Source organism: Hyalella azteca, unplaced genomic scaffold (genome assembly GCF_000764305.2).
Source record: "Hyalella azteca isolate HAZT.00-mixed unplaced genomic scaffold, Hazt_2.0.2 contig14715, whole genome shotgun sequence".
NCBI classification, from domain to species: domain Eukaryota; kingdom Metazoa; phylum Arthropoda; class Malacostraca; order Amphipoda; family Hyalellidae; genus Hyalella; species Hyalella azteca.
The window spans coordinates 68,909-84,283 of NW_025944591.1; the positions used below are offsets into that span (position 1 = coordinate 68,909).

A 15,375-nucleotide genomic window follows, 5' to 3' on the forward strand; every position below is an offset into this window, starting at 1 on the left:
TGATGCAGATATTTGTTCGTGACGTGTGTGATAGCGTTGCCGGGCATTCATCTTTAAACAACTTTAACACGTTGGCCGCGATTGCTGATTTGGCCCGAATGCCGTACGGGCGATAGGTTCAAACTTGTATATCTTCAAGATTTATATTACGCATGGAAATTACTATGGAAAGAGATTGATGTCCAGGTTTTCATAATCTTGAATAAAATTGAGGGTATTTACATTGTTAGTTCAGTTATATTTACCTTATAGAGATCATTCATCATATATATTGTCTTGAGCTTCTGTTACAAGCAGCATCTCAGAGAAAGACTAAAATCAGGATGTATATCTCAAATTATCGAGTGGGACAGAGGACAACCCACTTCCATTGAACCAACTAGAACTAAAACCAATATGCGCTGCCATGAATGCTACAACATACTCTCAGCAAATGAGGCAAGTGCCGTAGCAAAGGTGAAACTCGAAGGATAAAAAAATACATTGGTGACTGTGAAGGAAAGTCATACATGTGCGATAATTGTTTTTCAATCAGGTATGAAATATAATGATGTTGGCAACACCCAATTTTGTAGTTTCAGATCACTAAGAAAATATTTCATTTTCTTTTCATACAAAGATAGATACATATATTGCTTTCATCAATGGACACAAATTTTGTAATTTTTGTATTACTTGCATTTGAAAATAAAACTATTTCTCTGAGCAGTAGTTGACTTCAAAGCATTCCCTAACATGCCTATTTAATTGCATCATTGAAATTTTAAATTTGAAAGAGTAATAAGATTTTAGAAAAATATGTATTTTTCATATGAATGTACCACATGTGTACACATCGCGATTCTGAGAAGTACAGCGTGTACATATATGGCGCACATCGCGGCCAACGTGTTAAGAGCACGGTGCAGGCTGGCGCACGGTGCACTTTTTTACCAGCATTTTACGGCGCACGGCGCAAATTGATGCAATGATAATAAAAATTCCCGCGCACCTGGCACATCTTCCTGACCATGGCGGCCGGGCCGGCCCGCCGGGCGGCGCCACCCAGTGAGATCATCGAAAAATGTGTGACAGTTGACCTTGCTCTACCAAATAGTAATAAACTGTTTGTGTAGAAAGAATATTATGGTTTGAGACTTTTAAATAAGTCTGTGAATATATTAGGAATCCTTTAAGTATACTTGTACCTATTTGCTGATTTCAAATCGTAAATAAATTAATAGATGATTAAGTTAAGAAACGGATTTTGACACATAAAAACTAATTCTGACACAACTTGAATTGGACACACACAGCTCGTTCCAAACTGCGTGCAAAAATTAAAATTTTCTTAATTAAAAGCTTGATAGCTGTTAATTAAAAGCTTAATTAGGTAGTGTTCAATATTCAATAGTGTTCTAATTCAAAGCCGTGTCGTATTCCAATACAGCTCACACAGCGATCGGAATTTGAACACAAGGATGTTGGAATTACGTATTAGTAGAGTTTGAAGCACGGCCGGAATTCGTCACACAACGTGCCGAATTTAGTCACACACCGCATCGGAATATAGGGATTTGGTAGGTTTGCATTCTAAAGGTTTTTAAATAAATATGGCAACAGTTTATGATGTTTCATTGTTGCTGGCACATAGTGCGGTGTTTTGAGAGTCATGTAAAGCAAACAGAACTCGAGTTATGAATTTTATAGTTTTGCCTTGAATTTTTATAGTTTTTCATTTCTCAATGCGTCCTTAATGTGTTGGAATATACCGCGTTTACCCTATAATCCGACACATTAAGGACGTAGCAAAAAATGAATTGCTATAAAAAATAACTGTATGCGCTACTTGAGTTCTGTTTGCTTTACGACACTCTCAAAACACCGCACTACACGCCAGCAATGATGAAACGTCACAAACTGTTGCCATATTTATTTAAAAGCCTTTGGAATGCAAACCTACCAAATCCCTATATTCCGACGCTGTCTGTGACTAAATTTGGCATGTTGTGAGACTAATTCCGGCCGCAATTCAAACTCTACTAATACATAATTCCGACATCCTTGTGCTTGAATTCCGATTGCTGTGTGAGCTGTATTGGAATATGACATGGCTTTGAAGTTTGAATTAGAACACTATTGAATATTGAACACTACTTAATTTAGTTAATTAGGCTTTTAATTAAGAGCTACTAAGCTTTTAATTAAGAAAATTTTAATTTTTGCACACAGCTCGGAACGAGCTGTGTGTGTCCAATTCAAGTTGTGTCGGAATTAGTTTTTATGTGTCTAAATCCGTTTCTTAATTTAATCATCTGTTAATTTATTTACCACTTGAAATCAGCAAATACAAGTATACTTAGAGGATTCCTAATATATTTACAGACTTATTTAAAAGTCTCAAACCATAATATTCTTTCTACACAAACAGTTGATCACTATTTGGTAGAGCAAGGTCAACTATCAACTTAACAACTTTGACACATTTTTTGATGATCTTACTGAGTTGCGTGCACTGTCTCTATTTGGATCTTAACATTTTCCCGCCAGACGGCCCAGACCTAGTGTTTTGGCAATAGTTTGGCGTGCAACAGTATGACGTCACTATTTCAACCATCAATGAATGCGTGGAACTAAGACAAAGCTTAAGGGGAGCGTCTCCCTAAAAATTTATCTCAGTAATTTACAGAGGGATCAATCTGAAATTTGGTACACATATAAAGACCACATATACAAAATGATGTATTGGTTTTTTGAATTTCTCATTTTTGTGAGTGTGGGAGCATTTTGTCCGAAATTGTTTGAAATTTTCGATTTTACCTCCACTTTCCCCCCCTTTTTGCAACATAAAATCCGAACTATAACGAACTTAGAAAAACCAATACCGTAAAATGGGGTAACTTAGACCGGCGGGGTAACTTAGACCACTTTTTGTTTTTTTAACAAAAACCCCCACAACTCAAAAACTATTTGACATAGAAAAATTTTGTCAATGGGCATTAAAGGCCTAATACTGAGGCTACATAACACAATAGAAAAATTTGAAAAGTTTGCATATCTAATAGGTTAAAAAATTAAAAATGTGACCCACAAAAAAAAAGCTATTATTTAAAGCCTGTCAGAGTACCCCCTATAATTTTTTTACTTTTTGGTTAAATAACTCCAGGTTTTGATGCATTGTAGTAGAACTCTTCTAGTTACATATGCAAATGACAAATTTTAGGAAAGTGTCATTGTTTGCAAATGGGGGGCACTGCCCCCAAATGGGGTAACTTAGACCACCTAATGTCAGCCCTGACGGGGTAACATAGACCAGCTTGGAAGTTAATATAAAATTACCATATATAACATATTTTATGTTTGACAGCCTATTTATGTTTTTTCTTTATGTTTCAGACTCTACAGTCTTATATATGGTAATTTTAACTTAATTTCCAAGCCAGTCAATATTACCCAGTCAGGGCTGCCATTAGGTAGTCACATTTCCCTCATTATGGGGCAGCGCCCCCCATTTGCAAACTATGACACTTTCCTCAAGTTTGTCATTTGCATATGTAACTAGAAGAGTTTTACTACAATGCACCAAAACCTGGAGTTGTTTGGAGTTATTTTACCAAAAAATATAATAGATTTTACCACCCGGTCTAAGTTACCCCAAGAGCTGGGGTAACAAAGACCACCACTTTTTTTGAAATTACATAAAGACTATGAGAGGCAGGAGCCAGCAATTTATGGTGAGTGAAGCTAGAGTATAGACCTGTATTTTGCATGTTTCAATTCAAGTTTAATTTAGCTAGTAAAAAAATGGCATCATTTATAAAAATAAAAGTGGTCTAAGTTACCCCATTTTACGGTACATCATTTTGTAGATCTTTCATTTGCAAATCGAACGGTATATGTCTCATTGACGTAGCTTCAAAACTCTAGGAGGAGATAGGTTTGCAAGTCAGAAAAATGTTGTTTTTCAGGAGAGCTGAAAAACTGAAAATTTTTATGAAAATTAAAAAAACTGCATTCTAAATAAATCTATATTACAAAAACGCATATATCATTCTCTAGATCTTTTTCTTGCGCATCCAATGGTATAAGTTTCATTGCTGTAGCTTGAAAACTATGGGAAGAAATTGTACTTCGAAAAAAGGAAAGAAAAAAATATAATATATTAAATAACAAAATGTATTGAAATTTATCCAGTGCCTGGCTCTGGATCCCCGGCTTGGTATTTAATTAGCATTAAATACGTCCTCGCCTATTACTCAAATGAAATCGAGGGTATCATCGTGGCCAACGACTCGTTGTTGTCCAGTCGGCACTGAATGATAATAAATAAAAGAAAAAAATTATAAGAATAAGAAAAAAAATGGAGAGAAGGAAATTGAGAAAAAAAGAGAAGAATTATTGGAAGAAAATGGGGTCGATGTGAACAACTTACCCCATAATCAAGAAAAGAGAAGAATTATTGGAAGAAAATGGGGTCGATATGAACAACTTACCCCATAATCAAGAAAAGAGAAGAATGAAGAAGAAAGGAATTTAGAAATTCCCTGCGCCGTACCCAGTGCTGGGAGTGGCCGCGCGCGTCTTCCTTGGTTTGCGGCTTGGAGTCGTCACTTCAGCAGCCTTTACCTTCAACATGTTTAGGTGGTCAGGCGTTGGCAATCCAAGAGCTACAAGAAGGTTTCCTTTCTCGTATCCAATGTTGTGGTCCAAGACCGTGCCACGNACGTAGAGAGACAAGTTTAGTCTCGTTAGAAGCGTAATTTTTTAAGCTTTAAAATGAGTGTAAAAACCCAAAAAGTGAAAATTTTCGATTTTTCGGGAGACGCTCCCCTTAATATAAAGGAAAACTAGAGAAGTGTTGTAATTACCCATGGTGTCGGAATATACCGCATTTACCCTACTCAAGAAAATATTTTTGATTTTTCTGTCTTCTAATTTATTTTTATGTCTTGATTAATTGAGCTATTCCTGCAAAGTTTTATTCACTGAGTCATTCTTGCAAAGTTTTTTACTCTCTTATGACAATTTTAATCATTATTTAGCATCAATTAAAATGCAGAAAAAGGCAGTGGGGTATTGTGATCTTAATATTCTTTCTGATAGCAAAGATCTCAAAAAAACAGTACTAGAAGCGTTACGATTGGGCTTTCAAACCATAGCTATCAATACTGTTGTTCATACTGAACCAAGTTATGAAGAATCAAAATCCAACAAAAAGAAAGGTTAGTTCTTGATATGCAGCTGTATTGTTACCTTTTTTTTTACATAGAAATAAATATTCTCAGAAGGAACTAAACCAGATTCATTTCAAGAGTCTGCATGACTGGTATGAGCACTAAGATTTGCTGCACTTAATGTAATCACTTAGCTAATTGTGTGTAACTCCAAACTTACATGCAATGAGCATTTAAATTTTTTCTGCTCGAGTCATTTATTTGCTATTGCTGTTAAGTGATTAAATGGCCAAAAGCCATTAACACTTATACATGAAATTAATCATTGATGCTAATTAAATTTTGTGATGGAATGAGTGTAGGCCTGATCAGAAATTTCACTGTCCTGACAGCCATTCAAGATTTTCATCTCTGTGCTGTAGGTACTAAACTTTGTCACAAAATCTTGAGTTTTGGAGGAAAATCTATACTTTCCTACAGCATTTGTTAATTTTCCTAAAATTTACTTGATCCTTTCCATCTACTACAAAACTTATAAGTTGCTGCATGTGGGGTGCATATTACACAGGTGCTTAGCAACAGGTTACTAAGATTGATACAATGAATAAAAATGTTTAATGAACAAATAATGAATACAGCAATCCCTTGATTAACGCGGTTAATAAATCCCCGAGTTTTACCGTGTTAAGCAAAACTGCGCTAATCAAACTTAAGAATATATGGGAATAATTATAATGAATCCTCAAAAATAGCAAAGGAAAGGAAAATTATGTAGTTTGTTAAAAGTGAGCAGTAGATATGGCAGCGATCTTGACCAGCTGAAGACTAACGAGTAACTAGCCCTTTACGCACTGAATTGTTTCGAAAGTGAAAAAACAATCTGAATTACTTTTCAGATCATGCGCAGTCTTTGTGTTGTACTGGCAGTAGCGGCGCGCCTACTCCATCGAACGTCGTTTGAACGAGTTCAAACATGTGACGCTACCGTCACACTCGCGGCTAGACTCCAAACATGTAATTACTCTCGGTAGAAGCTTTTATTTTCTGTGTGACGAATTCGTCACACCAGGGCTTAATTAAAGGGCTAGAGCACCGGCATGACGCACTTACCGGCGAACGTTGCCGAACTCGATCATTCGAGTTATGAACGAGACAAGGCGTGGTTAAACCGACTCTGTAGTCAGCACGAGTGTCTACGGAACGGGACCTTATTTAAAGAATTATTGGCTGAAATTCATAAAGTAACAACATTTGGCAAATTTTTCCAAAAGTCGTAACAAAAGTAACAACATAAGATCAAATAAGCAAAAAGTAACACTTTTGTTACGAACGTAACACCTCTGGCTAGAGGCTGTAAAATGATGCGTTGTGAAAAAAAAGTCGCGCTAATCAAAACTGGCACCGCGTAGATTAAGGGTAGGTCGCAAATTTTTTTTCCGCGTTAATCAAAACCGCGGTATTCAAAACCGTGCTAATCAAGGGATTGCTGTAAACCAATTTTAAAAGAATAATGATTGCAGTGGAAATGCATCTAACTTGCAATGGATGCATTGTGAGTGTTTTTCTTTCTTAACACTCTGACTGTGACTACCGAAAAAGCCCGTATTCCTTTGATGCGACTCTTTCACATTTGAATAACTTTGGTTACAGACAAGACAGCAAGATGGGAGTTAATGCACCACTCTTGCCTAAATGAGCTTTACAAGATTCTAACATAAAAACCGTGAGCCTTTACGAGTACATGTTGCTTGGAACAATAACTTTTGTCTTTCTAGGTATTGTGCAATATATGAGGTACACAGCATTCATTATAAAGCTCCAGTAAAAAGTATGTATTACACAAGCATTGAAGTTTGAAATAACCTAGTTTGTAATGTTAAATAACATAGTTCAAAATCAAAATGTTACTGTGATATTCAAGCTACAAAGCTTCTAGAGTAGAATAGAACGAGTACGGGTAGGTTATAAATCATATCAAATGATGCCTTACAATACTGCACCAAGATGAGGCATAAAAAGATAAAGAAAACTTTTTAAGTTGTTAACAACAACTAATACAAGGGCTTTCTACAACCAATTCTAAAGTCAATAAAAATCAGTGGGTATGAATGAATTTGTTCAACACAACTAAATGTATTGCCTCTCATAATAATAAAAACATGCAAATAAATGCTACCAAGATCAAACCGCACCGATAGACGAGTTCTGCATTTCGGCTGTATATTACTTTGAAGATGATGATGATAGGGTGAACTTCATGACAAGCTACTGATGTGGGTGCTACTTTGAAATTATTGCAAATTGCAAGTTTAAACTGAAAAAAAGACAAAAAGCCAGAAATATTATCTATCTATTTGGGGAATCCATTAATCATCCGTACACTGGGAATCCATTTCAATGCGTATCTTGCTTTCATAACAGCATTCACCATTAGTTAGCCCACTTCTGGATGCCTAGTACAGTGCTTGCTACCTTGGGACTTGAGCAAAATCCTTTCTGAGGTGGTGGTCGAGCACTGACTTGTTCAAACACGAAACCAATTTTCCCATAAGAAATAATTGAAAGTATACTTATCCATTCATACTATTAAGAAAGGTATATATATATACCTAAAATATGATAAGAATGTGTATGAAAACAACAATGAAGACGTCAATGTATGCAAGTAGTACATGATAGAGATGAATGAAGCATTATAAACCATTTTGTATAATTTTTATAAAATAATTGTTTTGGAGAGGTAACATTTAAAAGTTTAAATCTGGGAAGAAATGCTCAAACTACATATGTGATATGTCTTACGCCGCTGGCAGGCTGAGTTTAACTGATGCCTGCGCACTGGCCGAGAAGGACCTAGGAGCATGTTTGTGTTGAGTACCAAAAATCTGTACAAGGCCCGATGCATTTTCTACCTAATTTTTTGGTCAAGAACCGATTTGGTTGAGTAAAGAGGTGGTCGAGTACTGAGGTACCACTGCATTTATTTTCCCTCTTTGATACTACATGCACGAGCCGAAAAAATATTTTTCATCATTTGAATAGGATAACATCTTTTATTTCATACTTCCTTTTTTACCCACTCATTATTTCGTGCTTGATTCTAATCAATTATTCTTCTAATCCAATTGTCCAACATTTTTATATGTTTTTAAGGACCTTTTTGACAATATTCTATCAAATATTTTACAAATTTATTATGAGCTAAACTTGATCAGCAGGACATTTTCAAAAAAGTAATTTTTTAAAAACGTGTACCACATCTGAAGCACTCCGTAGTTTGGGATATGCATGCATGTGCCATATATGGCGTACATTGCATTCAAAGTGTTGAAGGCTATAAAATTAAACTAAATATTTAGCAGAATTTCCTAACTAGTCATTTTCTACCTAAAAATTGCCCAATTACTTCAAGCACTTCAGCAACAGGTTTTGTAGGTAAAAAGACAGGGAAATAATATTCTGCAGTGTGTCTCATTTCATAGCCTTTCCCTGCTCATGAGGTCTCATAAAGTTCATGACTCTGATGCAGTCATGCTTGTGATTTACTGTACCTACAAATGGCTACAGTATAATAGCTGCATATTGTCAATTAGCAATTGGTAGCTTTCTCGTTTTCAAATCATTTAGATTTCACATTATATGCACCATTTATTTTAATAATTCTAAGGAATATATCACAAAAAAACTGACATTTTTAACCCCCTGTATTTTTTATAACCATCAGATTCTGGAAACAAGGGTGACCAGTGCATTATTCCAGCACCAACTCGTGTATCTCTTTCTCCTGATGACTTGAAGCAATATGGCATTGCAGAAGAGCCTGTTCTGCTGTCAAGGCTCACACTTGTATACAAAGACACAACTCGACCTTTTCTTCATAAAGCTAAAGCTGCTATAGAAGAATATGATGTAGTTGCCTTCACCCCACTCTCTGAAGAGGCTTTCAAACAGGTCAGTTCTATCCACATGCACATCTTGAACATATTTCTGATGGTTGGTTGCCCTATCTAACTTTTTGTTTTTTGACAAAATTCTATTTTATATTAATTCAATATTAGTTGTGAATCGCATTGTGTCTGAAAAGTCTGGCTGTTTATTTACTCAGAAATAAAATGCTTCAAACTTACGACAGTCTTTCATTTGATAATCTACCACTAACTGAATAGAATGCAGAGGTTTGAAATTGCAATTCCGAGCAGAAGTGTGAAATTACTATTTCAATTTATTCTTCTGTGAAATTAAGAATGCATCATTAAATTAGGTATTGGTTGCTTGAACATTCATTTGAGAATGATATGTGATGATCTTTTGAGGTATTTTGTTTGTCAATTTTCTATTCAATGTATGTTGATTAAACTTCATACAAATTTTCTTGACTTATAGTCATTGGTTTTCTGCAGCTTGTTTTCTTGCTATTATCATGTAAGGTCATGTCAGTTATTAAAAAATGAATGCAAGTTCAGTTTAAATTAATTTTATGTAAAGATCAATTATTGTTCTTTATTAGACTGCAACCTAATTTGAGTCTGATGTTTTGAGTTATCATACTGAGAGAAAATAGTAATTCCATGATTGTTGTAAAAACCATATTTGAGGTGAACAAATAATAATTTGCTTGTGTATGCAGGTGTGCCAGAGTTTGATGTACGTGGACATCATCTGCCTTGACCCTGACAGTCAACTCTGCAGTTCAAAGCTGCCCAGAAACTTGTGCCGACTTGCTGTGGAGCGAGACATGTATTTTGAGGTTAAAATGGCCATTAATTAATTAAGCATCAACTCTGCAGAATTTGTTAATGCCTTAATTCATTTAATATGCTATATTGTGTTTGTGGAAAGCGGCTGGCTTCCACACTGGAAGTTCAGCATTCTTTATCATAATCAATTTATCTCAATCTGCTATTAACAATACCCTAAGAACCAGATGATTAACAGTGTATTTGATATTTCAATTCTAGTACTTGATATTTCTGTAAGGTAATAACAGTACATACATCTGCCTAACAAGAATTATCTTCAGTTTTTACGACATAAATCACGCTCATTTACATTTTCCCGCAAAACTTATTTTTTGTTACATTGCAGCTGCAATATGGACCGTGTATTGGGTCGCGCAACATATCGTCGTGGCAGAGCACAATACGTCTGGGCCACCTACTCTCTGACTACATCAACAGCCGCAATGTTATTGTTACCAGCGCCACCGCGTCACCAGAACCCATCAGATCGCCTGCTGATGTGATAGCCATGGCCAGGTTTTTTGGATTGAGTCTTGGTGCTGCTCACAGCTCGGTGTCTGCACTGTGCCATGACACAGTACATTGTGCATTACAGCGCCGGGCTGGTGCTAATAAGTGCAATGTACTCATTGATTTTGGAGATAACGTCTCCAAAGATAATGTGGCCAATCGCAAAAATGCTCCTAAACGGAAGGCTGGTGAAATGCTTTAGTTTATGTGTCGCTGCAGTCGGTGACTCCTGACTACACGAATCTTTCCAACTAGTAAAAATCTTCGAATTATCTGTTTTTCGCCAATGACCGCTTATATTCATCTCTAATCACACATTCTGTCTCCAGTTAGTTAAAAGTAAATACCGAGATCGTTAGATAGTATGGCTTTAACTCGTGGATGTTGAAAATTCTAAATAACTTCCCCTCACGTGGATCACAAACCTAATTGGAAATTCTTACTAAGCTTACAGCTCGGCTTTGTGATCACTGTTTTATTTCCCTCATAATCGTTCCCAAATTCGCCGTCGCGGGCGCAATCAATGGACGCTTTTACGCTTTTAAAGAATTGTTTCGCTCTACCTAAACTCCAGTACATCCTACGTGCGTCTCCTGCATATACGCGGGTAGGTGATTTGGAGCGGATCGATGAGGTGTTGGTTTCTGCCCTCTCGACCATCACCAATGTCAGCTTCGAGCGCGAATCTCTTGAACAAGCTGTGTTGCCGGTCCGGCTGGGAGGCCTGGGTAGGATTGTAAATAAATACCTAGATAAGTATGGAAAATTTCAGATCGTCATCTCATTTACGAGTGGAGTAAAGTTCACCCTAATTAGTGAAGAACTGCTTAGGAACCTGTCCGGGACCTCGCGGCTCTCAAGCACCACCTTAAGTACAAAAAGTTACGCGAACTTAGCGAAGTTTCGTTAATCTCTGCCCTGATGGCTTAACGGTTTTCCCGTTGTTCCTAGCTCCTGTCGACTCAGTGCGCAGAGCGCGTGGATGGAAGGAGGTTGTGTCGTGTCAGCGGCATCAGCGTAGACTGACTAGGGTGCATATGGAGAAATAAGTGTGACGTTATCCAAATAGCAATGCACTTGTTGTGATCATTCATCAAAATTTCTTGCGATCAGGGCAAAAAAATTGCACTATTCCCATTCAAAACTAGAAAACTTTTTAGAGAGACCTAGAATTTAGAAAATTTTATGAGTTTTGAGTTGTGACTGTCAGAGAAAAAAAGAAATATGTGTACGGAGCTAAAAAAAATGGTTGGCTTGTCAACCTCCACATAATTTTGAATCAAAAAGGCATGAAGATATTTTGAATCAAAAGGCATAAAACTCTTGAACATGAATATCAACATTTGCTTGTAAATTGAAACACAAGAGAAAAACAAATTAGCTTCTGGTATAAACTCAATCGAATATTATTTCCTAAAAGCACTAGCACGATCCCATATTATACCTTAGTCTCATTATTGACAAAATTCTATTACAATTCAACTTGCTGCTAGTAAATTAATAGTCTCATCTTGCTTCATCACTCAAAATTTGTACGTAACTCCGCTTACGACACCTCCGAGCAGGCGTACAGTTATGCACAAATTTTTGTACGTAGCTTCCCGCGCAAATGTTTCGATAATAACACTCAGTAGAGTCACGTCTACTTAGCTGTACTTACGCTAAACGTTAGCGGCTACGTATACTTAGCATGTTTTGATAATCCGGCCCCTGGTCAGAATCGGCAAGGAGGCCGGGTGGTTAAGCGCAGCAGAATTGTAGCAGTGCGTTGCGAGTTCGAGACCTCAAAATGCTGTGAATGTTCTGCGATGTAAAGAATCGGCAACAGGCCTACGGCCTAATAAACTCTGAAACCGCTATTATATTATATCACATATCGCTCGGGCAGCTGCTCGCTACTGGCTCATTGAGGAATCGACATTGGATTGTTTGGAAAAATATTTGAGGATCGTCTAAAGCATGTAAGTGAACATAGGCTAGGAGATGTAGAAGCGGACTTCGTGAGGAGCAGGAGAGGTGTACGACGAGGCTGCATATTGACTTCGTTCCGGTTTATCCTCTACACAGAAAAGATGGCTGCTAGTTTTGAAAGAAAGGATGTTGCTGTGCACGTGGGCGTTGAAAGTTTCAAGTGCTTCTGTAAGCTAACGATGCTAAAATTCTGAGCAAAAAATAGTGAAGTAAGTAGTGTAACCGTGTAAGGTAGGGAAGAGCCATATACTTATAAATAGGTCAACTGACTATAAGCAGAGTGTGGCAGTTGAAGAGAGTACTAGTTTGATTACAAATGAGTAGGTACTTAGTAGTATGTGTAGAAGAAGCGAGATGTGAAAGAACTAAGACCATGAATGTAGGTGGAGTAAATCAGTCTTCAGTGGATGGGTATAGTTGGAAATACAGCAAACTTGAGAGCGGGTAGGTATGAAGTATAAAGGTGAGTGAGTGTCGCAGTTCAAAGTATTCTGCGAACACACTGTGATAGCATACAGTGATAGTGAGCTAGATAGACCGGAATTGATACAGAATGGATTGACGAGATTGGTACTAGGAGCTCTCAGGTGGACTGTAGTGGAGGTCTTGATAATGAAATGGAGTACCTACAGGGAGAGAATAATGACAAGAGTTTGGAGATACAGAGTAAGACTAGATCGATTTGACGGTGAAAAGTGGGCGTAAAAGAGAATCATTTGAATTATGAGGGTGAGAAAATAGCGACTTAGATTTCACGTACGAAAGTGTGATTTGCACGCGTCATGTGTAAGTAAGCCAAGGGACTAATGGGTACTGATCATAAAACTAGCTGTGACTGAATTCAATTACGACATAAAAATGATAAAATATTGTCCAAAAAGTGCTAAGAAATTTGTTCGAATTCCCTATTCCATATCTAAAAAAATTACACGCGCTTAGTAGGCTGTATCATTCATGCAGGAGTTCACCTAAAGCACATGGATTGATAACATAACAAAGCAATGTCGGCGCTGAAGAGTAGGCCTGATGAGGCCTGTCGCCGATTCTTGTACTATTCGTGACTTGTTCACAGATGATCCGAAGGCATGTCCTTTGAACGGAATTTTTCAAAATTGACGATAGTTTGAAATAGCTACTAGACTTCCACCGGGTTCGATATGGTGCTAAGGCTAGGCATTTCAAGTTTGAACATATATTTTTCCATAGTTTTATCTGGTCTGTTCTTGAACGCGTTTATACTTGGAGCGTCAACGATGTAATCACGGAGGCTGTTCCAAATGTTGGCAGTTCGAAGCGAAATGTGGTAGCGTGGAGAAGTTGCAATGCATTTTTTTAGTATATAGTCGTGGCTCCTGCTGTTGGTTCTTGTTTCAAATTTTAGTAATCCTTCTGGGACCTTTATGATTGTTACTAATTATTTTCGCTCATTAGTCATTAGAGTGAAGTTTTTAGTCATTATCAAATCCATGCGAGTTTTCATATTTTTTACTTTTGGTTACCTACATGATTTTGATCTTCAATAATTACTGACATGTTCGACATGGGGTTTACAAAGTAATGTATCAAACCAACTATTGAGCCACAATTTCTACTGGTACTGTTAAAGAATTGAATCTGAAGTGCTCATCAATGCAGATTTATGACCACATAACGATAGTGACTCAATCGACAATTTTACGGACCCGCCTGCGGACTCGCCTGCTGACTCGCACAACTGGGCCTCTCATAATTCCTTCAATACTTAACGGATCTGCATGAATTTTGGAATGTGAGTACTAATTATCGATACGCTGCCGCAGGAATTATTACAGATTTTTACATGAATTATTTTTTAATTAAAACCAATAAACGTATTTTTTAAGCAACTGGGCCGCTCATAATTCCTTCAATACTTAACGGATCTGCATGAATTTTGGAATATGAGTATTAATTATCGATACGCTGCCGCAGGAATTATTACAGATTTTTACATGACTTATTATTGGGTTAGGTTAGGTTAAGTTAGGTTAGGAAATAATTCATGCAAAAATCTGTAATAATTCCTGCGGCAGCGTATCGATAATTAATACTCACGTTCCAAAATTCATTCAGATCCGTTAAGTATTGAAGGAATTTTGAGCGGCCCAGTTGCTTAAAAAATACGTTCATTGGTTTTAATTGAAAAATAATTCATGTAAAAATCTGTAATAATTCCTGCGGCAGCGTATCGATAATTAATACTCAAATTCCAAAATTCATGCAGATCCATTAAGTATTGAAGGAATTATGAGCGGCTCAGTTGCGCGAGTCCGCTGGCGCGTCCGTAGAATTGTCGATCGAGTACGATAGTGTTTGAAAATTATTAGCTTGGGCAAGATTGGAAGAGTAGAATGACAACGATTGGAACAAGTGAATTTTGCACGATGCCACTAGCTCAATAATTAGAGTCGCTTACGACAAGCTTTCGTCTCGAATTGTCTCAAATAAATAAAAAATTAAAACGCGGATGAATATCGAAAGGGTTAGACTAGTGAGCAAAACCTCGGTCAATGTTAGCTTACGAATCTATTCTGCTATATTATGTTATTTATGCTGCTGTAATGGTTGAAAAAGTTCCAAACCCACAGAAGAAATCTCAATATCTAATCTTACCCACCATGCGTGTCATCAAGTTTTTGACTATTGGTTCCTACATGATTTTGATTTTCAATGATCACTGCGATTTTTGAAATGATTACTCAATCGACACATAGTCTGAAAATTTAGATTGTATGTGTATGAGAGAAAATATATAGTAACAATCATTCCATGTGATTTAGCTGAACTCCAGCATCAATAATACCGTCAATTACACGCGTGCGAAATTTTTAAGATATTGAATAGTGAATTTGAAATTTAATTCGATCGAAATTTTAATTAAAATCAAAGTGGAAGTACGAATAAGTAATATTTTAACACCTTTTGGACAATATTTTCAGTCGTAATTGAATTCACTCCTTCTGTTCCGTGGCAACAATGATGAA

At 36.8% G+C, this 15,375-nt stretch overlaps 1 protein-coding gene across 1 annotated transcript; it reads left to right on the plus strand.

Moving 5' to 3' along the window:
* Nucleotides 1-4,903: 4,903 nt before the first annotated feature.
* LOC108679947 (ribonuclease P protein subunit drpp30) lies at nt 4,904-10,869 on the plus strand. Its single transcript, XM_018168695.2, has 4 exons — nt 4,904-5,201; nt 8,878-9,104; nt 9,781-9,900; nt 10,239-10,869. Exons 1-4 carry the CDS (start codon nt 5,033-5,035, stop codon nt 10,602-10,604), a joined length of 882 nt encoding a protein of 293 aa, XP_018024184.1. The 5' UTR covers nt 4,904-5,032; the 3' UTR covers nt 10,605-10,869.
* The last annotated feature ends 4,506 nt before the right edge of the window (nt 10,870-15,375 follow it).